The sequence below is a fragment of the Mobula hypostoma genome, chromosome 24, assembly GCF_963921235.1.
Source record: "Mobula hypostoma chromosome 24, sMobHyp1.1, whole genome shotgun sequence".
Classification (NCBI taxonomy): domain Eukaryota; kingdom Metazoa; phylum Chordata; class Chondrichthyes; order Myliobatiformes; family Myliobatidae; genus Mobula; species Mobula hypostoma.
Genome location: NC_086120.1, coordinates 38,968,486 through 38,992,901, shown reverse-complemented (window position 1 = coordinate 38,992,901; position 24,416 = coordinate 38,968,486). Strand labels below are relative to the sequence as shown.

General features: G+C 38.1%; 1 protein-coding gene across 7 annotated transcripts; it reads left to right on the top strand.

Annotated features, from left to right (window-relative positions):
* Positions 1-441: 441 nt before the first annotated feature.
* On the top strand, positions 442-24,182 carry cirbpb (cold inducible RNA binding protein b). 7 transcript variants are annotated; one of them, XR_010015990.1, is made up of 10 exons: positions 442-533; positions 1,118-1,227; positions 1,728-1,834; positions 3,148-3,289; positions 3,923-4,004; positions 4,140-4,195; positions 7,437-7,505; positions 17,333-17,555; positions 21,946-22,140; positions 23,911-24,182. XR_010015990.1 is itself a non-coding variant. In XM_063032421.1 (7 exons), exons 2-6 carry the CDS (start codon positions 1,128-1,130, stop codon positions 4,192-4,194), a joined length of 486 nt encoding a protein of 161 aa, XP_062888491.1. In that variant the 5' UTR covers positions 443-533; positions 1,118-1,127; the 3' UTR covers position 4,195; positions 5,016-6,364. The 7 variants fall into 7 exon arrangements, 3 of the variants coding, with proteins under 3 accessions (XP_062888491.1, XP_062888493.1, XP_062888492.1); XR_010015991.1 differs by lacking the exon at positions 21,946-22,140 and adding an exon at positions 12,080-12,250; XR_010015992.1 differs by lacking the exon at positions 21,946-22,140 and having other exon boundaries at positions 4,143-4,195.
* The last annotated feature ends 234 nt before the right edge of the window (positions 24,183-24,416 follow it).

The following is a 24,416-nucleotide window of genomic DNA, read 5'->3' as shown; positions in this document are numbered from 1 at the left end:
GGCTGGGGTGGGTTGGGGGTGATGATGATAAATGCTGCTTTCTCTTGGCAGCGCTCCTTTGTAGCAACGGTGGGATTAGCTTTCCTTGTAATAGACTAGGCTTTTCCATTCTTCGTAAGCTCTTCCATTCACGGGCATTGGTGTTTCCATATCAAGCCGTGCGTTGCATTCGAGGTCAAATCGTGATAAATTTGTTAATTTGTTGCATTTAACCCAACATGGTTGCCACCATTACTACATATACATGTCCCACCTGCAATAGAGCTTGTGGGTCCAGAATAGGACTGTGTAGTCATCAAAGATCTCACCGTTAAAGGAGTGGACGTCGTCGACGGGACAACCGAAGAAGAACCCGACACGTTTAGATAAATCCCGGTCGTTGTGCCTGCCACTTTGCAGACCGAACGAACAACGTGGTGGGGTGGGAGGGGGATTGGAGCCTGCGCAGTGCACCGGGGGAGGGGTGGGTGAGTGCCTACAAATACCAGTCGGGGTCGCTCCTATTTCCGAGCGACGGTGGTGAACATTTTGTCGTAAGTGTCCGTGGCGTTGTGCTGTAACTACGTTTTCCTTTGCTGCTTTCACGCCATTCTCTTCGGCGCAAGTTTCATTTGTGTGGTTTTTGTTTTCCTCTTGAGTCGGGGATGATTGTTCAACCTGCTGCCGGGAGATGAGGCCTTTTCATCCGGGGGTCGAGACCGGGTTTGCAGCGCCCTTTCTGAAACCAAGCGCTGCCTCTGGAAAATTGTTCTGCCTTTTGTTTCGGTCCGGGATAAGAGAGCGCTGCGGAATCTGCACCCATTTACCGTTAATCGGACCTAACTGCCCTCCTGGTTTATTGTAAATCCGCGAGGTGAAGATCTCGAAGAATAAAGGGGGAGGGGGGGAGGATTTCGTTTGGGAGGGGACGTGAGGGCGATTTCCTTGTCAGAGGGGGATAAATGCCCCCTTGTCGGGATGGAACCGGGCGGGTGGGCGCCGGTCTGCGGCGGAGACCCGGATCCTGCCGCAGTGCGGCGAGCGCTCGGCGGGGGCGGGGAATGGACGTTCGCCGAGCTCCCATGCAACCGAAATTCAGCCACCACTCTTCCCCCTCCACCACCCCCACCCCCGGTAGGTGAAGCAGGATGTCGGACGAAGGAAAGCTCTTCATCGGTGGTCTCAACTTCGACACGAACGAGCAGTCATTGGAATCCGTCTTCTCCAAATATGGACAGATATCTGAAGGTTGGTATGCGCCGTCGTCTCTAAATATAATCGGTATGCGTTAACAATGCATTTATGTATTATACCTGTTTGTCCTAGCTGAATTATTGACGTGGACGTGTGGCGCTGGGTTTTAAGAATAGTGATTACCGTATTTACTATATTTTGTTACATCATATTTCGTGGCCTGACCTTGAAATTCAGCACTTTAATTCTCTTACACATAACTAGTGCGATGGATTTTTCTTGGATGGCTGTATTTAGAAATTGTATGGGCAGCAGTATATATCGTGGGGAGGCTTGTTTAGAAGCTAGGGCCCATAATAGCCTGAAGGAGTCCTGAATTTTACTTCTTTCAATTACGCATGAAACATTATTGCAGGGGAATAAACTGTTTTTCTATTTCAGCTTACAACTATTAAATGTTTCTGTTTTATAACAGGTTATAAAAGTTTTTTGTTTCTTGTTGGTCGTGAGGCGGCGTCTGTTAACTTGAATCGTTTTTCGCTTATCTGCTTTAGTTATTGTAATTAAAGATCGGGAGACGCAGAGATCAAGGGGTTTTGGTTTCGTCACCTTTGAGAATCCCGACGATGCAAAGGATGCTATGTTAGCCATGAATGGAAAGGTAAAATGTATACTTTGTACATTTGTTGATATTATGTATAATATTTTTTAAATTTGTTGCATTTATGAGTATCTACCTTGGCTGAATAGTTTTGTTCATACATTCCTGTGAGATACTGTTCTTTCCATTCATACTATTCCTCCATTGTTTGGGTCCTCTTACTTTTCTTTCCTATTGGATTCCATCATCAGCAACCTTTGCCTCCACCTATCACCACCCAGTCTCTGTCTTTCTCTCCACCTTTCCATCCTCCACCTGACTCCAACTGCCTATCAACCCCTCTTCACCTGGTTCCACCTATCTACTCTTGCTCCACTATGGTGGTAGATGAATTGGAAATGTTGACTGTCTCTTTGTGGATGCTACCAAACCTACTGCGTTCTAGCAGCACCTCCTTTATTTTGCCCCAGATTCCAGGTTGGTGGTCCCTTGTGTCGCCTCGCCTTTGAGGTGATTTGAATGAGATAAAAGAGCGATATTTTCCTCTTTAACCAAGAATTTATTTAATTGTTTTTGATGTTTGAACTTTTGTGTAGGACAAATTGAAACTTGTACATTTGGACTCCAATCACGTGGAGGATTCTTTGAATTTCATTTCCTCTGTAACAGTTTCTAAATCTTTATGATATTTTTGCCAGTTTTTTCCCTCATCTGTCATCTTAATAAATGCTTTGTTTATTTTTAAACAGTATTTCCCGTGGTTTCCTGGCCTGAATCTAATTGACCATTCTCCACAAATTTGTTTTAATTCAGGTCACGTTCCCTGTGCTGTGTACTGCATGAATTCTCTCTGCAGCCAATCAGCATTCTTGTTGATGAGCAGAACTTGTCCCGGGCTTTCTCTCTCATTACTTTCTCCAATTTTGCATTCCTCTTGAAACAGCCTTTCCTGTGCATCAGTCCAGTTCAAGACTGACTGCTGTATCTACAGCTCTTTGGGACCCAAGTTCTGGAATTCCATACTTGCTATCATCTTTGCCCAAATTTTTGCTCGCCTTTCTATTTTATCTCCATTTGGTTAAAGGGCAGTTATTTTTCTTGTACATCCCATGAAGCCACTGGGACATTCTAGTTAGTATTTTTACTGAAAACGAAATTCAAATTAGCTGCTTCACTTATAATGGAGTCCACACTTCAATAGAAGTTCAAGATTGGGCACAATTTAATTCACAGGAACATGCTATAGAATCTGATTTTTCAACTGCTCTTACAGAATGTACAGGAAATTTATGAAAACTATACAAGTTGAAACTCCCCCTTGTATTTAACAATAAGACTATTGAACAAACAATAACATTCTTCAACGATTCCAGTCTATCGATGGGCGTCAGGTTAGAGTCGATCAAGCTGGAAAGTCTTCTGGAGACCGTTCTCGAGGTTACAGAGGTGGAAATTCAAGCAGTCGCGGATTTTTCCGTGGTGGGTCTGGACGTAGAGCACGTGGATTTTCTAGAGGTATGTAACTTGATTGATTGAAAATAATTATCCTCTTTAAGTTTCCAGTTATAGTGAAGGTTAAGTAAGTTGATTCTATTTGATTACCATTGATTTCTGCTGACTTTATACAACATTAAACTGACTGCACCTGGAGAAACCAGTGGCCACTGAAAGTTTCTAGTATGGTTTTATTTAATGTGTTCTCTTTGCCTAGAATATGCAAATGTGCATCACAGCCCTTTGTCCCACAATGTCAAATTAATATAAATCACTTCTGCCTGCTCCTGATCCATAGTTGTCTATTCCCTGCATAGATCATGTGCTTATTTGAAAGCCTCTTAAACACCACTATTGTATCTACTGCCACAATCGTGAACGAGAGTGTATTCTAGGGACTCATCACTATCTGAAAAACTTAACCCTACACATCCCCTTTAAACTTCCCCTCTCACCTTAAATCTATGCTTGTTAGTGTTCAATATTTCTACCCTTAGATAGTCAGAATCTTTTTCTATGCTTCTCTTAGTTTTCTAAACCTCTATCAGGTCTTTGGTGCTCCAGAGTAAACAACCAAAGTTTGTCCACCCTCTATAGCTCTTGTTCCCAAGCGATAATTGCTAAAACATCCTTGTACTTTGTATTCATACTCAGGTGGCGGAGACAGAGGATATGTTGCACGCTACGATTCAAGAAGTGGTTACTCGGGATCAAGGGACTATTATAACAGAGATAGGTAAAACCGCTTATCATTTATTTGCATATATTCTATTCACGTTTAGATAATTTTTGTCATCAGTGATGTGATCTGTGAAAGTTGTTATCATTGAGTGATCTGCGAAACACTACAGGAATGTTTGTTTGTCCCCAGGAGTCAAGGGAGCTATGGCGGTGGTGGCTCTTACAGGGATAGCTATGACAGTTAAGGTAGGTGCTATTAAAAATTGAAATGAACTTTTAGGCTGGGGTTGCCATTATAATGTTCTGATTAGATGTAGCTATCTTAATTTTAGGGGAAAAATGTAACATGAAAAGCCATTAATTAGTTAACCTGCATGTGAATAGCACCCTAAAATGTTTTGGATTATTAACTATAACCTGATTACTGAATACTTGAAAAAAAATAATTACATTACTGCACTGCATCATTGATAGCTCCTATTAAACTAGTCAACAGTGCATCTGTAAGGGCAAGAAAGATCTACTGATGATATGTTCTGGGCTTGAAGGTCTGTTGGGTCTCTGGGAATGAACCATTTCTTGGCCAGTAATATCATCCTTGCTACCAAGTTCCATAGGTAAACTGCAGCAGTGCACAATTTACAAAATGATCACAAATTTTAAATCTTGGGCTATTTACCTCTCCTCTAGTTGTTGCATGTGATTCATTTTGGATAGCGAAAAGGATTTGCCCACAGGTTTATGCACTCCATTTGGCACCCAACTATTGAACCAAAATCAAAGAAGCAGCAGTGTATTCTAAATTTTTGAAAAGGGGCAGGTTCATTATCCAACTAAATTTATCAAAAAAACTTAACCAGTTCCCTGCTTATAATCCCCCTGTGTGATTGCATTGACACTGACATGGGAATGCAAATGTTTTCATTGTTCTGTTGTGCCTCATAAGTCTACTGTACAACAAAAGTGCTAAACTATGATCATCAGTCCATACCACTAATCTAAGAGTAGGAAAGGAAGCTATGATTACTGTTGCAGTCTTTAAATTGTACCTGCTTCTTGTTCTCAGCTACACACAACGAATAAATAAATCTTCTTGACTCAAGATCGTCCTTCCTATGGCTGTATTTATAAAGATTTTCGGAGCTCCGTGGAATCGTATTGTGTACTTGTATCCTCATACCTTGTAGAATTTCAGTTTGGCCTTGTTAATCACAGCCTGACAGCTTCTGGCATGAGGATGCACACTAAGGGTTGTCTCAGTAATTTTAGAATTAAACAATCTAACAAACCTAGAATTCTCAGGCACTTGGCAAAACTTATTTTTTAGTAGTATTCCCAGGTTTTAAGTTCAGATCAGTTTCTTTATTTTATGTTAACGTTACTCAAATGCTTCGCAGAAGTTTAGTTATTTCCGAATTGAAGTTGTGGAGTTGACTGGAATTTCATTGGGGGAAGAAATGCAAAAGGGGGTTAACTGTGTTCTCAGTCTATTTTTATGGTAAGCAAACTGATGTTTTATAGAAGCTGAACAAGCTGTGGTCTTTAATTAAAAATAAAGGCTTTCATAGCCACTTATTCTTGTAAAAGCTGTCATTTGAAAAGTTCCTTTAGTGTAGCAAGGTAGGAAACCAACATGGAAACAGAAGATATTTGTCTGCCACTTAAACTGCTGAAGATAAATGGCTTTGTTTTTAACGTAATTGGACATCTGTGCATCTTTCAGAAAAGTTCTGTACACTGTAAACAACGTCAGCCTTGTTCCAGATTCTTCCAAAATTAAATGAAGTTCTGAGCACTGTATCTTTATAAGATGGACATGTACTGGATGAGAAATATTTGGAAATGGCTTTTTATGTTGTATGTTCAAGTGGTTTAGAGTTGACTTTTTTTGTACTGGAAATGGGCTTCACGAAGCCTCATTAAAAGAAATATCTGACTCATAATGCTGACTTTCCTGTAGTTGGATTTTTGGGGGATGGGATAAAATAGAAGTCTAGGAAGGGATTAACTGTACTGCACTCTGTAGTGGGGGAAAAGCAGTGGGGTGAAGAGCCGTCTTGGAACCAAATGGTGACGGGTGAGTGTTAAAAAGACCCAAGAGTCAGCAGTAGAGATAAGTATCACTGTTTAATTGTAGATGAACATTAACTGCATTATCCCACTTAACCTTGACAATTAAAATATGAATAGATTTCCTGTGAAGTTGTTCTAGATGCACAGTCTCACCGTTACTGTAAACTGTCAAAGTATCAGTGCAGTGTTAAGTTTATCCACACTGAAATCTCTTTACAATAAGTTGAAGGAAAACTAATGGAATAAGTACTGATTATTTATCTTCCTCCCATGCCTGGCATGCACAAGATCACTACCAATTCTGATGCTTATATTTGGGATGGAGCCGTGAATGATTATTCTGAACTTTTAGTCTTGAGCTTCTATTTTTTTTTTTCTAATGCATATAAACTCCTAAGCAGATTTGTGGTGCTGCACTCTTATGTGCGTTTTGGAAAAGGATAAATTCTGAAGTAGAGCCTTCCTGTGCACTGCTACTAAATTGGAATAAAAATCATTTTTAATACCGTATGACAAATATTTCAGAAAGAAATCTCTTTTTTGAAGGGCCTGTTACTTTGTGTTCCTCAAAAGCCAGTGGCTTTGCAACAATATTGAGAGCCAAGGGCTAATTGAAAACAAAATGTAAGGTTTCTATCTAAAACTAATATCTATAAAGTGATAAAAATAGTACCAGGAGCTGAAAGGTCTAGATTAGTTATCAGAAATGCTGGGATAAATGTTATAATAGTTTAAAAAAAAACACTGCTGCTATAATAATTTAAAAACAAAATTGGGCACATCTAAATTTTGTGCAGTCATCTTGTTCAGGAAGGTGTTCCAAGTCCATTAAAGATCTTTATAACAATTCACAACTTCTAAGGATCTTTGCTAGCATTTGGAAAGAAATGGCTTTGGAGAACGAAGTGCTGTACCACCTTCAATGAAACCTGAGATGAAAACAGTACATGGCTAAGTGCAAATGTGGATATAGCCCTAGATTTGAGGTAACTCATTTTACTCTCATGGGCAGTTTACATTGAGTTCATTCAAAACAATTCTGAAATGATATGCTTGCAAACTTTCATTTATTTCTTGGAATAGTTGTTAGAAAAATCCAACTCTTAAAATTGAGCACCACAGCAAGCCTTATAATGCTTCATTTCTTGATGTTCTGTTCATTAAGTGCTTACGATATTCTATATCAAAGGGAGCAATCTAAAATATTGCTCCCTTGTGGGAGGGAGTGGTGGGTTAAGAAATTGAATGTTATACTGTTTCCTTAAATAGGATTTGATTTGCTAGTGACTTTGAGAAAATGGTTTATTGAAAATTGTAATTACCATATTAACATAATTGTATCCTTGCCCTCAAAGTTTGTATGTTAACCAAATTACTCCATATGTCCAAATTTAATTTTTTTTTCATGTTGCAGAATGAAATGGATGACTTCAAGTGAATAATGTTGGTAATGGTCCAGTGACAGAAGATGAATACCTAAGTGGTATGGCTTTACATTTATCAATAAAGTTGCTGTAACTATAGCCGGCCATTTTTTTTTGTGGTTAAAAGGTAAAGTTTTCTGTACCCCAATGCAAGAAGCATCAGGAACAAGGGTGATGAACTGACGGCTTGGATGCATACGTGGAATTATGATGTAGTGGCCATTACAGAGACCTGGCTGGCACCAGGGCAGGAATGGATTCTCAATATTCCTGGATTTCAGTGTTTCAAAAGGGATAGAGAGGGGGGAGAAAGGGGAGGAGGGGTGGCATTACTGGTCAAGGATACTATTACAGCTACAGAAAGGGTGGGTACTGTAGCAGGATCCGCTTTTGAGTCAGTATGGGTGGAAGTCAGGAACAGGAAGGGAGCAGTTACTCTATTGGGGGTATTCTATAGGCCCCCTGGTAGCAGCAGAGATACAGAGGAGCAGATTGGGAGGCAGATTTTGGAAAGGTGCAAAAATAACAGGGTTGTTATCATGGGTGACTTTAACTTCCCTAATATTGATTGGCACCTGATTAGTTCCAAGGGTTTAGACGGGGCAGAGTTTGTGTGTGTCCAGGATGGATTCCTGTCACAGTATGTTTACAGGCCGACTAGGGGGAATGTCATACTAGATCTAGTACTAGGTAATGAACCGGGTCAGGTCACAGATTTCTCAGTGGGTGAGCATCTGGGGGACAGTGACCACGGCTCCCTGGCCTTTAGCATTATCATGCAAAAGGATAGAATCGGAGAGAACAGGAAAATTTTTAATTGGGGAAGGGCAAATTATGAGGCTATATGGCTAGAACTTGTGGGTGTGAATTGGGATGATGTTTTTGCAGGGAAAAGTACTATGGACATGTGGTCAATGTTTAGAGATCTCTTGCGGCATGTTAGGGATAAATTTGTCCCGGTGAGGAAGATAAAGAATGGTAGGGTGAAGGAACCATGGGCGACAAGTGAGGTGGAAAATCTAGTCAGGTGGAAGAAGGCAGCATACATGAGATTTAGGAAGTAAGGATCAGATGGGTCTTTTGAGGAATATAGGGAAGTAAGAAAGGAGCTTAAGGGGCTGAGAAGAGCAAGAAGGGGGCATGAGAAGGCCTTGGCGAGCAGGGTAAAGGAAAACCCTAAGGCATTCTTCAGTTATGTGAAGTACAAAAGGATGACAGGAGTGAAGGTAGGACCAATTAGAGATAAAGGTGGGAAGATGTGCCTAGAGGCTGTGGAAGTGAGCGAGGTCCTCAATGAATACTTCTCTTTGGTGTTCACCAATGAGAGGAAACTTGATGACGGTGAGGACAGTATGAGTGAGGTTGATGTTCTGGAGCATGTTGATATTAAGGGAGAGGAGGTGTTGGAGTTGTTAAAATATATTAGGACGGATAAGTCCCCAGGGCCTGACGGAATATTCCCCTGGCTGCTCCATGAGGCGAGGGAAGAGATTGCCGAGCCTCTGGCTAGGATCTTTACTTCCTCGTTGTCCACAGGAATGGTACCGGAGGATTGGAGGGAGGCAAATGTTGTCCCCGTGTTCAAAAAAGGTAGTAGGGATAGTCCGGGCAATTATAGACCAGTGAGCCTTATGTCTGTGGTGGGAAAGCTGTTGGAAAAGATTCTTAGAGATAGGATCTATGGGCATTTAGAGAATCATGGTCTGATCAGGGACAGTCAGCATGGCTTTGTGAAGGGCAGATCGTGTCTAACAAGCCTGATAGAGTTCTTTGAGGAGGTGACCAGGCATATAGATGAGGGTAGTGCAGTGGATGTGGTCTATATGGATTTTAGTAAGGCATTTGACAAGGTTCCACATGGTAGGCTTATTCAGAAAGTCAGAAGGCATGGGATCCAGGGAAGTTTGGCCAGGTGGATTCAGAATTGGCTTGCCTGCAGAAGGCAGAGGGTGGTGGTGGAGGGAGTACATTCAGATTGGAGGATTGTGATGAGTGGTGTCCCACAAGGATCTGTTCTGGGACCTCTACTTTTTGTGATTTTTATTAACGACCTGGATGTGGGGGTAGAAGGGTGGGTTGGTAAGTTTGCAGACGACACAAAGGTTGGTGGTGTTGTAGATAGTGTAGAGGATTGTTGAAGATTGCAAAGAGACATTGATAGGATGCAGAAGTGGGCTGAGAAGTGGCAGATGGAGTTCAACCCGGAGAAGTGTGAGGTGGTACACTTTGGAAGGACAAACTCCAAGGCAGAGTACAAAGTAAATGGCAGGATACTTGGTAATGTGAGGAGCAGAGGGATCTGAGGGTACATGTCCACAGATCCCTGAAAGTTGCCTCACAGTTAGATAGAGTAGCTAAGAAAGCTTATGGGGTGTTCGCTTTCATAAGTAGAGGGATAGAGTTTAACAGGTAATGATGCAGCACCATAAAACTCTGGTTAGGCCACACTTGGAGTACTTTGTCCAGTTCTGGTCACCTCACTATAGGAAGGATGTGGAAGCATTGGAAAGGGTGCAGAGTAGATTTACCAGGATGCTGCCTGGTTTAGAAAGCATGCATTATGATCAGAGATTAAGGGAGCTAGGGCTTCTCTCTTTGGAGAGAAGGAGGATGAGAGGAGACATGATAGAGATGTATAAGATAATAAGAGGAATAGATAGAGTGGATAGCTAGCGCCTCTTCCCCAGGGCACCACTGCTCAATACAAGAGGACATGGCTTTAAGGTAACGGGTGGGAAGTTCGGGGGGATATTAGAGGAAGGTTTTTTACTCAGAGAGTGTTTGGTGCATGGAATGCACTGCCTGAGTCAGTGGTGGAGGCAGATACACTAGTGAAGTTTAAGAGACTACTAGATAGGTATATGGAGGAATTTAAGGTGGGGGGTTGTATGGGAGGCAGGGTTTGAGGGTTGGCACAACATTGTGGGCCAAAGGGCCTGTAATGTGCTGTACTATTCTATGTTCTATGTACCATTGCATCAGGTATATAAAAGTAAAGCTGTGAGATACCAGAGAAGACCTCCGTTGGTCAGGATCAACCATGGATACTGCGATCTAGTTATCTAGATACACAAGCCAAGGCAGCGCAATACGGAGAGCAAGCTGTTGCCCGTGTAGTCCCCCCTCTCCACGCATCCGATGAACCCAAAGGAAGGGCAGAGATTGGTGTCAGTAGCATTGCAGGAGTTGCCAATCAATGTTCAACTCGATATAGGGCTGCCTGAGGGACTCCAGCTCCAGATTTGGATAGGATGGGAGGGATATTGAGGGCTATTGCCTGGGTGCAGGTGGATGGGACTAGGCAGATTAATGGTTCAGCATTGACTAGATGGGCCAGGGAATCTGTTTCTGTGCTATTGTGTTCTATGATTGAAAGTGAGTCATATCTGCATGTAATGATACATCATATTAAAGCAGAGGGGGCTGATGTGAAATTTGTGATGAGAGACTGATTAATTCTTAGGACAAGCATTCTGTCCATAAAATTGCAAAAACCAAAGAATTTTTAATGGCATAGAGGGAGACTGATAGACCTGAGTTAAGTGGTTAAATATATATTAAAAAAAAGTGGTGCAATCTATATATGCAATCCCATTCCCCTTTCTCTAGAGCCTTTCCTTGCATTCCCTTCCACTCCCTATGTATCTTTTACCCATTACATTGAACCTGTTTTCAGCCCCATCTTTTAATGGAATCTGCTTCCTTACATTGGCTTAGCTATATCCATTATGATCTCTCACACTTCTGTCAAATCTCTTCTCAACTACTTTTGCTCAAGAACCATGCTAGATTTTCCAGTTGAACCTTCAGCTGAAAGCCTGGGTCTTTGTTAAATTAATGTTTTCACTCTGAAAAATTGGCCTAGCTAATATCTTATTAATGTTCAACGGAACCGCACTGCTTTTGAATTCGTGCCTGCATATAAACCCCAAAATAGTATGTCTTACTGATCACACTCCCAATGAAAGATCTGCAACTTCAAAAGATTTATGCACATATCCAGAAGATATTGGTCAGAATTTTATCTTCCTAGGTATACTCATATTAAATTGAAAGTCTGCTGGAATTTTGTATTGAGAAAGAGGAGCTGGTGATCAGGGTTGAAAGAAGGAGCATGTATTAGTGTCTTCATCCTGTGAAGAACTGGAGTATTCATAATATTGTGTAGATATCTATGTGAAGGAAATAATTTATGGATATTGCTTGCCGGAAGTTTAGATATAATGGTTGGATTTGACCCTGAGACGGAGAAATTCAAAATGAAAGAGCTGCCGGAGGGGGCCGTTGGGCATAGCTGACCAACACTTTGGATGATTCCGAAACATATAAGAGGCGTATTGAAACTAAAACTAAATATGATCTTTTAACATATCCAATTGAAAGCCAACTTTTAAAAGATAGAAGTCAATTTTATATTCACGGAGATGAAACTGGTAATCTACTGGCCAGTCAATTGAAGCCATTTATAGCCAAGCGGCAAATTAAAGAAATACGTAAAACTAATGGGACATGACAACTGACCACCTTGAAATTAATGACATTTTTAGAGAATTTTATTCTAAATTGTATAGTTAATGATAATATTGCAATGAGTAATTTTTAGATCAATTAAATATTCCTAATCTTTCGTTAGATGATCGTAGGCAATTGGATCAACCCATTTCCCAGGAGGAAATTGCTCAGGCTATTCGAGAATTGCATTCTGGGAAATCCCCAGGACCCGATGGATTCTCTGGAGAGTTTTATAAGGCTTTTTCCTCCTTGCTTATACCATACATATTCTACCTTTACAGATTCCTTTAAGGTAGGAAGACTACCGCAATCTTTTTACGAAGCTTCCCTTTCACTCATTCTCAAAAAGAATAAGAATCCTACTGAATGTTCTATAGACCTATCTCTTTATTCAATTTTGATACTAAAGTTTTATCTAAAGTGTTGGCTGGCAGACTTGAAAATATTATATCTTCTATAGTTTCAGATGATCAGACAGGATTTATTAAAAATCGATATTCCCATTTTATTATGCGGCGTTTGTTAAATGTTATGCACTCTCCATCTAAGGAAATATCGGAATGTGTGATATCTTTAGATGCGGAGAAGGCTTTTAACAGAGTTGAATGGAACTATCTATTTACATCCTTAGAAAAATTTAATTTTGGACCTAATTTTATTCATTGGATTAAATTACGTTATCTATCTCCCTCCGCTCGGGTTCTTACTAATTTTCAGAATTCTAAACCCTTTAAGCTCCAACGTGGAGCTAGACAAAGTTGCCCTTTGAGCCTTCTGCTTTTTGATTTGGTATTAGAACCTTAGCAATTGCTTTTCGAGAGAGTAAAGAGATTACTGGTGCTTTAAGGAGAGGTACTATTCATAAAGTGTCGCTCTAAGCTGATGACTTGTTGCTTTTTATACCTAATGTAACAACCTCCTCACCATTTGTGTTCCATTTACTGACTAATTTTAGTCAGTTCTCAGGATATAAATTAAATTTACAGAAGAGTGAACTGTTTCCTTTAAACAATTTAATATCAACTGATATTAACCTTCCTTTTAAAATTTTAAGAAAACAATTTACGTATTTAGGAGTAACAATTACTAAGAATTATAAAGATTTATTTAAGGAAAATTCTTTAAGTTTATTGAATTATGTTTTTTAAAAAAAAACACTTTCTAATTGGTTGTCTCTCTCTTTATCACTGATTGGCTGAATCAGTTCTATTAAAATGAATATCTTACATAAATTTATGTACCTTTTTCAATCTGTGCCTGTTTTTATTCCTAAATCTTTTTTTTGACTCTTTGGATTCAATACTTTCTTCCTGTATATGGAAGAATAAAAAACCTCGTATAAATAAAGCTCACCTTCAAAAAACCAAACAGAACATAGGATTTGCCTTACCCAATTTTGGTTTATATTACTGGGTAGTTAATATATGAAATACTACGTTCTGTATATATTACATTAACCATGACAATTGCCATACATGGGTTTCTTTGGAGCCAACTCTGTTATAAAATTTTCCATTATTTCTTTACTTGGATCCTCACTTGCTTTATCTTTAAATAAACTAATCGACAATATGGTGGTTAGACATACATTGAGGATTTGGTTATAGTTTAGAAAACATTTTGGTTTATTGAGATTCTCCCTCTCAAGTCCCATATTTTCTAATTGTTGTTTTAAACCATCTTTAATTGACTTATCTTTTAAAGAATGGGATATATTGGGTATTAAACGATTTCAAGATTTGTTTGACGGAGGGAATCTCTCTTCAACTTTCAACAAAATTTAACCTTTCCAACACTCACTTTTTTCGATACTTACAGATTAGAGATTTTTTTAAGATCTCAGTTGCATACGTTTCCTACAAGTCCAGATAAGAATATAATAGATACAATTTTCAATCTGAAACCCTTTGATAACAGTTCAATATCTTATGTTTATGGTCTACTGTTTGGTTTGAAAAAGGCCTCTTTAGATAAAATTAAAGGAGATTGGGAAAAGGATTTACAAATTTTTCATATCTGAAGAGAGCTGGAAGATTTTTTAAAATTGATTAATTCTTCATTATGTGCTCATCATTTATTACAATTCAAAGTGGTACATAGAGTTCATATGTCTAAAGACAAGCTGTCCTGTTTCTATGCGGATATTTCCCCCTACTGTGATAGATGTACTAATGGAGTGGCTACAGTAATTCATATGTTTTGGACATGTCTGAGCCTTGAAAAATTCAAGAAAGATGTATTTCAAACTTTTTCTGCACTTTTCAATGTCAGCGTTAAGCCCAATCTTTTGACTGCCTTGTTTGATATTGTTGAGGATAGTGCCGCAAAATTGAAACCATCTAATTTGTGGGTATTGGCCTTTATGTCTCTTATGGCCAGGAGGGCGACCTTGCTCAAGTGGAAGGAGGCTGCCCCGCCCACTCATGGTCAATGGCTATCTGACATTATGTTGTGCCTTGATCTGGGGAAGATTCATTGTTCGATTTCTGATTCGAAACATGATTTTCTAATGTTATGGGGACCCTTTCTGAATTATTTTCACAATCTTTTAACTGTTATTAAAGTATGGATCTGAGCCATTATTATTATAATATATGGTAAGGTGTCTTTCTTTCCTTTTACCAACCAGCTCATTTTGGTAGTGGGGGTAGATTTTTAAAAATAAAATACAATTATTTTATTTCATTTCATAATGCTCATCTTTTGAATTTCTACTGACTGTTTTGGTTGTACAAAATTACACCACAGTACTTACTTTCTAATTTAAGAATGCAGCTTAAAGTGCAACAAAATCACAATATTGTGAAGAAAGTAAGCATACCTGGAGTTATTCAAGCTAATGCCAATAATCCTGCAGTTAACATGTTAATATTTTTAAAGCAGTGCATTGCTATTTAATCTGCTTTTACCTACAGCAGTTCTGTGATAAAGGAACCAATATCCCTGTGTAAGCCCAGTATGTCCACAGGTTGTTCTGCGGCCTCAACTTTTACAATTTGTATGTGACTTGATTACTAAATTTGCCGATACCAAAAATAGGTAGAAAAATAACCTGTGACAAGGCTGTAAGGAGAGCACAAAGGGTCATGGTTAGTTTAAATAAATAGGCAAAAAGCTGGCAAATGAAGTTAAAAAGTGAGAAACTTAAAATTGCCCGCACTGTGAAGTTTAAAAAAAATTTTAAACCATTACCTAAATAGTGGGATACAGAAAGGTCTGGGTGTTGGGAATAATGAAGACCAATATGCATTTATTGTAAATAATTAGGGAAGATAAAAGAATATTCGTTTATTGCTAGGGGAATTGAATATAAAGGTGAGGAGGTGTGCTTTGTTTATCTAATGGACTGGTGAAATGAAGTGCCAGTATTAGTATTCTTGTTTAAGGAATGATGTTGTCTGGGGAGCAGTTCCAAGAAGACTTAGGCTACACCACTACTTGTGAAATCAGAATCGGGTTTATTATCAACGACATGTGCGCAAAATTTGTTAACTTAGCAGCAGCAGTTCAATGATAATATAGAAAAAAATAAATCAGTAAATCAATTGCAGTAAGAATATATATATATTAAATATTCAAAATAGTACAAAACAAAAATAATTTTTTTTTAAAAAGGCGAGGTAGTGTTCGTGAGTTCAATGTCTATTTAGGAATTGTATGGCAGAGGTGAAGAAGCTGTTCCTGAATTGCTGAGTGTGTGCCTTCAGGTTTCTGTATCTCCTTCGTGATGGTAACGCTGAGAGGAAGGCCTGTCCTGGATGATGGGGTTCCTTAATAATGGACGCTGCCTTTCTGAGGCATCACTCCTTGAAAACGTTTTGGATACTACAGAGGCTAGTACCCAAAGTGGAGCTGACTAATTTTACAACTTTCTGTAGTAGTTGTGTTTTTTTTCAGTCCTGTGCTGTAGCGCCCCCCCCCCCCCATACTAGACTGTGATGCAACCACTCGGAATACTCTCCATGGTACAACTATAGAGGTTTTCAAGTGTTTTGGGTGACAAATCAAATCTCTTCAAACTCCTAATGAACCATAGCCACTGTCTTGCTGCCTTTATAACTGCATCAATATGTTGGGACCAGGTTAGATCCTCAAATTTTGACACAGGAACTTGAAATTGCTCACTCTCCCTGCATCTGATCCCTCTGAGGATTGGTTCACGTTCCCTCGTGTTGCCCTTTCTGAAGACAACAATTGGCTCCTTTGTTTTACTGACGACGAGTGCAAGTTTGTTGCTGCGACACCACTCAATGAGCTGGTATATCTGGCTCCTGTACGCCCTCTCATCATCAGCTGAGATTCTTCCAACAGTGATTGTATCATCAGCAAATTTATAGATGCCATTTGAGATATACCTAGCCACACAGTCATGGGTATAGGGGAAGTAGAGCAGTAGGCAAAGCACCTACCCCTGCAGTGTGCCAGTGTTGATCGTCAGCAAGGAGGAGATATATCATCAATCCGCAAAAATTGTGGTCTTCTGGTTAGGAAGTCAAAGATCTAATTGCTGAGGGAGGTACAGGGGCCCAGGTTCTATAGTTTATCGATCAGCACCGTGGAATAGTTGTGTTAGATGCAGAATTATAGTCAACGAACAGTATCCTGACATGGGTATTTGTGTTGTCCAGGTGATCTAAAGCTATATGAAGAATCATTGAGATTGTGAAGGATGGAAAATATCTACTCTGCCTTAGCAGATTTGGAATATTGATTTTATTGGAGGTCTGCGTTCAAATTGTTCTAATGTATTACTGCAGTGTTGTAGTTGTTAGCAGATAATGAAATATTTTAAAGTTGTACAAATGCTGAGTAATGCAGAAAAGCATTCAGATTATGATTCCTAAAGGAGTGTTTTTGTTATTATTGGATAATATCAACCATAAATTAGCAATTCTGTGTCATTTTCATTTTAAGTATTATGTAAAGTTTCAGCATTTTGTCTCTGTTGCTCTGGATTTCCAGCATTTGCATTATCTTGTGTTTAAGAAATGATTTGTATGGTTATGAAGGGGCCAGGTTTAGCTGTTACTTGTAAATAGAGCCTGTTTGAATGTCTATGGGCAGAATGGCTATTTCCTGCACTGTAACTGTGTTTCTGAAAGCTTGGAATTGTCAGTTGGTGTCTAAATATATTAAACTAACAGTCAAAACTCTGTTTAGTTAATGGGTATACTGTATACTAAGAGATAATGGGTTATTTGAATTCTTCTGTCCTGATCATTGTTTGCCCCAAACATTAGTAAAACTTTGATAATTTTACAATTGCTGTTTGTCTTTGTGTATTTTTCTGTGATGCACTGTGGCCCTTTGCAATGAGTTGAGATTGTAAAATGCAAACTTTAAAATTTTGTTTTGGTACTTTATCCAATTGCAGATTAATAAGAAAAGAGCTGGCAATTTCTGAAAACCATCGTCCTTGGAGAGAACATTTTCTGTTTGCTATGCTACTGGCTGAGGAGTAAATCGTTAAAGGAAAAAATGTTGGAAAATGCAAGAGTAGAACAGCATTGTATTTTGTGTCAAACTGCTTTTGATAAGTCAACCTATGAAGTCAACAAGGATATGTTAGTGACTTTGGACTGAATGAATCCTGTGGGGTAAGTATTTTCCTTTCTGCTGTTACTTACTGATAAAGATTTTAAATGTTCACGTGAACGCAACTTTTCTACATTTGTTAATATATAACAAACAGTTTGAAAAGTGTAACTTTTATTTTGGCATATGTAGATTTGAGGTAAATTGTCAACGAAGTGTCGAATTGACATTCTGTGCGAAATGAAAGTATAGAATTAGCATGAAATCATGTGTAGAGTAATTTTTTTCTCATCCCTGATTTTTATATGTAAAATTAAATATAATTTTTACAATGAGCTGTCAGTTTCAACTAGCTAGAAATCTTGGAACTGAGAAAGCAAGTTTTCAGTAAGTTAATAAGTCTGCTTTTTTTGTAATTTATTTTTGAAGTTCATCATCAAATAAACATATGTATTTCAGATACTGTACATATATATCATGTAATCATATTTGTCACAAATCTCCACATAATATTTATCTGAGGTATACACTTGTAGAAAGGAGAGGAAAGAAAGAACAATCAAAAGAAGAAAACTATGTACATAGTAGGGAGTGTTTTTTTTTTACAACATATTCATTGACTTGTGAGAATAAAATCAGGCCTATGAGGTGTTATGTAGTTAAACCATTTTTCCCAGTATGAATCAAATTGTTCCAACTTCTGATTAACATGCTGTTATCTTCTCCATTTTGTAAATGTCCATTGTCATTTCCATCCATACATTTAAAAGTTGGGCTCTCTTGTGATAACCATTTCCTGGTAAGGGTCTTTTTACCAGGCACCAGCAGTATATTCATTAAATATTTATCTCTTTTCAACCATTCTTGAGGTATATACCCAAAATATATGGTCTTATTCTCTAAGAGAATTTCACATTCAAAGATGTCTTGTAGGGCATTATGTATCCCACTCCAATAGTCTTTGATAACAGGGCATTCCCAGAAAATATGATAATGGTTTGCATTTTGATTTCCACAATTTCTCCAGCAAACAGGGAGGTTACTATCATAATGGGATTTCTGAGAGGGTGTAAGAAAATATCTTATCACGTTTTTCTACCTGAACTCACTCCATTTCTGTGAACTGGTACACCTCCATTGATACCTCCATATTATTGTCCAGTTTTCCCTCATATTATTATCCCTCCTTCCTTCTCCCTACTTGTTTTAATGTATGAAGTCAAATGTGTTTTAAGATTTGACAAACCCTTTGACATGCTTGAAATGATTCTACTACCATTGTCTGAATGATATGCTTTTCTGAATAGCTCTATCAGATATGTACTTGCCTTGGTTACATTTTTAACGGTCCTATTGACATACTGTCGCATCTGTAAATACCGGTAAAAGTCTTGTTTTTCTAATAAGTGTTTCTCTTTGAGCATTTCAAAACTGAACAGTGTTCCTTCTTTCATTATATTGCAAATAGCTGTTATTCCTTTAGCTGTCCAGTCGTTAAATCTAGCATCCAGTTTATTCGGCATAAAATCCAAGTCATATGCACACCATTTAAGAATTGCGATGTCTCGCTCTAGTTTATGTTCTTTTATAATAGTTTTCCTTTTTTTTTTAAAGAGGCCATTTCACCCACTGGTTATCAATAGTATTTATGTAACTTTGTAGGTTGTTATCAGCCAAAATTGCCTTGTGGGGATGAAAAGTATCATCTCAATATTTTTCCATTGAGTGTCACATGATGAGTTGCACCAGCATATCACAGCTCTCAACTGTGCTGCAAAATAATAATTTCTAAGAGAAGATAGGCCCCCTCCCCCCTTTTCCTTGGCTAATTGCAAAGTTTTGAGATGAACCCTGGGCCTTTTACCTTGCCATATATATCTTGATAGCATCTTGTTCCATTCATTGAATTGATTTTGGTTCATCTCTATTGGTAGGGTCTGAAAGAGATATAGTAGTCTGGGCAGTATATTCATTTTAATAGATTCAATCCTTGAACTGAGACCAAGAAAAGGAATTGGGTTCCATCTTGTTATATCTTCCTTAATTTTTTTTATATATAGGCTGATAATTGCATTCTGATAATTTTGCCAAATCTTTTGGCATAATGATGCCCAAATATTTGACAGACTCTGTTTGCCATGCCTCAGGATATCTACTTTCAATTTCTCTTGGTGGGCTATAGTTACATGAAAGTCATTGGGTTTTATGTGTGTTGATCTTGTATCCTGATAATTGACCATATTGTTCAAAGGATTGCATCAATTTAGATAAAGAGTGTGTTGGTTGCCCTAAGTAGATCAAAATGTCATCCATGTAACAGGCCAATTTATGCTCTGTCCCTTTAATAGTAATTCCCCTGATATCTTCATTTTGTCTGATGTATTGAGCTAATGGTTCCAGATATAATGCGAAGAGTAGCGGTGACCGAGCTGTCTTGTGCCCCTTTCTAGGGTAAAACTATTAGATAATTATCCATTGATTTTCATCCTAGTGGTAGGATTGCCGTACAGTGCCTGTATAGTCTTAATAATTGTCATGTAGACCAAATCTATGTAAAACTCTGTAAAGAAAATTTCAATTAACCAAATCAATTGCCTTTTCAGCATCCACGCTTATCACTATTGCTTCAATTTCATTTTTTTTATATGATCCATAATGTGAAGTGTCCTTCATATCTTGTCTTTAGTTTGACATTGTTGTATAAAACCTGTCTGATCATTATGTATCAGTGTGGGTAAAAACTTCTAATCGTTTGGCAATGATGGAGGTAAATATTCTATAATCCACATTAAGAACAGATATTGGTCTAACTGACCCACATTCCATTTTATCCTTGCCTTTTTTCAGTATAGCTGAGATTATCGCCTCCTTCCAGCTGGGTGGCATTTGTGCCTTTCTTAGAGCCCAGTTCAGTGTGGGGAGTAAACGGGAGTTAACTCAATTCTAAATTCTTTATACCACTCTGCCGTATATCCATCTGCTCCTGGTGACTTGCTTAATTTAAGCCTACTAATTTGCAGTTTTTTTTAGTTCAGCTTCAGTTATGTCAACAGTCATCGTTCTATTTTGTTCTTTGCTTAAAGTGGGTAACTCTGAAGAATTCAGGAAGGTGTCAATTTGGGCTATGCTTCCCCCGGTACTTTGGAATATAGAGTTTTGTAAAACATTTCAAAAGCTTCTTGAATTTCACTTGGTTAATTTTTTTTATCACTTTTGTTCTTGGATTCTAATTCTATGAATTGTATTTTCTGCTATCTTTTTTTTTCAGTTTCCACGCCAGTATTTTCATAGATTTAGATCCACTTTCATAGTGTCTCTGTTTCAGAAACATTAATTTTTTTCTAATTTCTTGTATAGCCAAACTATTAATTTCATTCCTAATTTTTAAAATTTCCTCTAGTGTATCCTGTGCCAAAGTCAATTTGTGTTTTTTCTCTAGTTCCTTCAGCTTATTTTGTAATTCCTCTAATGTTTTATTCCTTATTTTTTTCTTAAATGAGAATATCTTTATAATTTTCCCTCTTAAGACAGCTTTCAGAGTATTCCATAGAATGGGAGGTGAAACCTCTCCATTATCATTGAATTCTAAGTAAAGACCAATTTCTTTTTTAATTTGTTCCTTAAAATAGGGATCATTGAGTAGACTTGAATTTAGTTTCCAAATAGTATTCTTTGGTTGTAGGTCAAAATCAACTGATAACTCTATAGGTGCATGGTCACTTAGATCTATTGTCCCAATTCCACGGGTGATTATTTTGTCTTTATTTTTTCCAAATGTTATGCAACAGTCTATCCTTGTATATATGGAATGGGGGGCAGAATAATGAGTGTAATCCCTTCTGTCAGGGAAAAGGTCCCTCCATACATCAATTAGATCAATATCCTCAAAAAGAGTTAACTTTCTTATGTAAGGACTTTGTTTCATAAGTTTTTCTATTGGAAGAGTCTAACTTTGGTTGTAATTGTAAATTTAAGTCCCCCCCCCCCCACACACATATCAAGAGACCTTCTGTTTCTGTTACCATAATATTAGTAATTTTCTGGAAGAAACTAATATCACTTCCTGGGGGTGTGTATATATTCAATAAAGTAACTGGGTTTCCATCTATATTCCTCCTTATCAGAATATATCTGCCCCCCTTATCTCCCATTTCAAATACTTTTTCAAAATTTAGCTTGCTTGAGATGAGAATAGCAACTCCTCTTCTATGTCCTGATTTATGAGGAAGAGAAACAAATTAGTGAAGCCCATTCTCTTTAATTTTCCATGCTCATTATCACTTAAGTGAGTTTCTTGTAAATATACTATATGGGCTTGTGTTTTTTTTCATTTTTGATAGAATTTTACTGTGTTTGATTGGATTTAACAGCCCATTGACATTAATAGAAATGAATTTTACTTTGTCCTTGGCCATGTGTATTTATCTGTTAGTATATCATTGAAATTTGCAGAATATAACTTAATCGATCTACTCCCTGAACAAGTAAGAGCCAAGAAACGCAAATAATAAAAAAAAAGTAACGAAGGTGTGATTCCAAGACTGGGGTCGCTAGATGACCCTGGATTGAGCTAGAAGAAACCTCTAGCTATGGGCAATAGCCCCTCCTACCTGTGAGTTGAGGGTCCCTGCTGCAGTACCTATAAAAGTAAGTAAAAAAGTAAATAAATAAATCTATGTCCATTACACAGAAATGATTTCCCTGTGTATTCCTCCCATGTATATGTTCTCATTTAGGTGGGGAGGAAAAGGAGTGAATGAATGAAATTTAAAAAAAAAATTGAGTAATATAAAATTCACATTATAATACATATTTCTTGAGATAGGTATATCACCGTCTATTTTTGCTTCCATTTAGTTTCAGCACTTTTAAAGTTAGCCAAACCTCATGGCTCTTCTGGAAGAGGTGAGGGCTGTCTTCGGAGAACTCAGTCTCTTCTTAATATCCTTCTCTCGTCCTCCTCCCGTCCCCTGCTTTCTCGGTTCTCTTACTATTTCCCAAGCAGATTGGGATAACTGCTCAGCCAGGCTTTCCCTTGGTCTGACCACGCTAATGGGCAGCCTGTGTTCTTCATGTCTATAGTCGCCTCTTCCACTGTCTGATATAGCTGTATCCCTCCTTTGTAAAACATCCTCAGTTTAGCAGGATACAGGGTTTGGAATTTAATTTTTTCTTGCTTTAGTATTCGTTTCGCTTCGGAATATTCCTTCTGTTTCTGTAGGACTGCCAGGGGTAATCTTGATCGAAGTATATTAACTTCCTGTTCCAAAACACCCTCTTCTTACCCCAGGCCCTTTGTAGAATCTCCGCCTTGCTCTTAAATCGAAGGAATCTTATTGAGCACGGCTTACTTCCTCTGTCTTTTGGAGGCCTCAGGACGAGCGCACGATGCGCCCTCTCAATTTCAATCTCCATAGTCAGGGGAATCTCCAGCATGTCGGCAGCAACTTTTCTACAAACTTCATCATCAACAACCCCTCCGCTCCTTCGGGAACATTATAAATCCTGATATTTTTCCGTCACCATCTTCCCTCCTGGTCAAGCAATTTACTTTCCTGTTGATTTAATATTTTTATCGTCTTAATACCGTTCCACATTTTGCACGCAATTTTCCACCTTCTCAATTCGTATCTCTGCCATCACTATTTTCTGATTGACGTTGGCGATCTCTGACTTTATATCATTTAGCTGCTGTTTTATATCTTTTTGGACTTCCCTTATCTCTTCCAAAATCCTTATCGTATTTGCTGCTTTGCCTGAACGAGGCCCCAGCGTTAGCTTCGCCACCACGCGCACGTGTAGGAGAGCCGCTCATTGTACCTCTCTGTTCCATAGGCTCCACAGTGATACTTTTTTTATCTCCATTCTTTTTCCCCATTCTTGCCCCCCTTATCAATTCAGATATTTTCAAACGATCTTGTATTTGTTGGATTAACAGGGCAAAATATGCGTTTTTCCAGAGGAGCTATTGATTTAAGCTGCCATTCTGGACAATGACGTCACCGGAACCCCTTAAGGCTGCTTTCTGTTTCACTTTTTCCTTGTGCCCCATCTGCAGTTTACATTCATTATCTTCAATTCTCTCTTTTCATGTTGCCTTGTTTGATATTTAAGATGGATCATTCAAATTTATCAGTTTTTAAGCTGTTTTTTTCTTTTAACAATGTTTCTTCACAATGTGTTTTTGTAGTTTTCTTTTTAATTTTAATGAGGGGTCTACAATTACAATGTTTTTTCCCCATATGGTTTTGTGTGTAGCACCATTTTTTGTTTTCTATATTATTATCTATATTGTTTACTAATTGAATACAACCAATTGAATAATGTGGATTTTAGCAAAATTATTTATTCAGCTGTACGTTAAGAAGTTTTTTAATTGTAAAAGTTCCTTTAATGTTGAATTCATATATTTTACAGGGAGGTTACTGGCTTGTAAATAAGATTGGTGGATTACTTTGGAGAGATACGAAGGTCAGAGTAAGCTGGAGATTGAACAAGAATTTCCAACTATACCAGCTGAATCAAGAAAATTCCATAAAAACAGGGAAAGTTGTATAGTTCTGGTTGTAATAAAAGTTGTATGATGCAGATTCATGAGAACTGTTTTAGCTGTTTGCATATTTTTTTTGTTTGCATTGATTTTTTTCACTGTTACATTGATGTCTTACTGAATAAATAAACTATTCCTTCAAGCATTTATTTGGATCAGTAAATACTTGTATTTTGAACTCAATCCATTTCACCAATGTTACTGAATAATAGTCTAACACAAGATAAATGTTACTTTTCGGAGGCTACAAATTTATTTTGATAAAGATGAGACAGGTTTACTATTGAAGATTGGCAGAAAATTGCATTCTAAGCTCCTCTTTATTAAAAGAGTTGAGGTCGAGGACTTTCACAACAGTCAATATTAATGTTCG

What these genes read in the sequence shown, in the direction of transcription:
- cirbpb (XM_063032421.1), top strand. Translation starts at nt 1,128, where the DNA reads ATGTCGGACGAAGGAAAGCTCTTCATCGGTGGTCTCAACTTCGACACG. An exon ending in TGTTAGCCATGAATGGAAAG is followed by an intron (nt 1,835 to 3,147) that starts GTAAAATGTATA and finishes CAACGATTCCAG; the next exon opens with TCTATCGATGGGCGTCAGGT. An exon ending in GACTATTATAACAGAGATAG is followed by an intron (nt 4,005 to 4,139) that starts GTAAAACCGCTT and finishes GTTTGTCCCCAG; the next exon opens with GAGTCAAGGGAGCTATGGCG.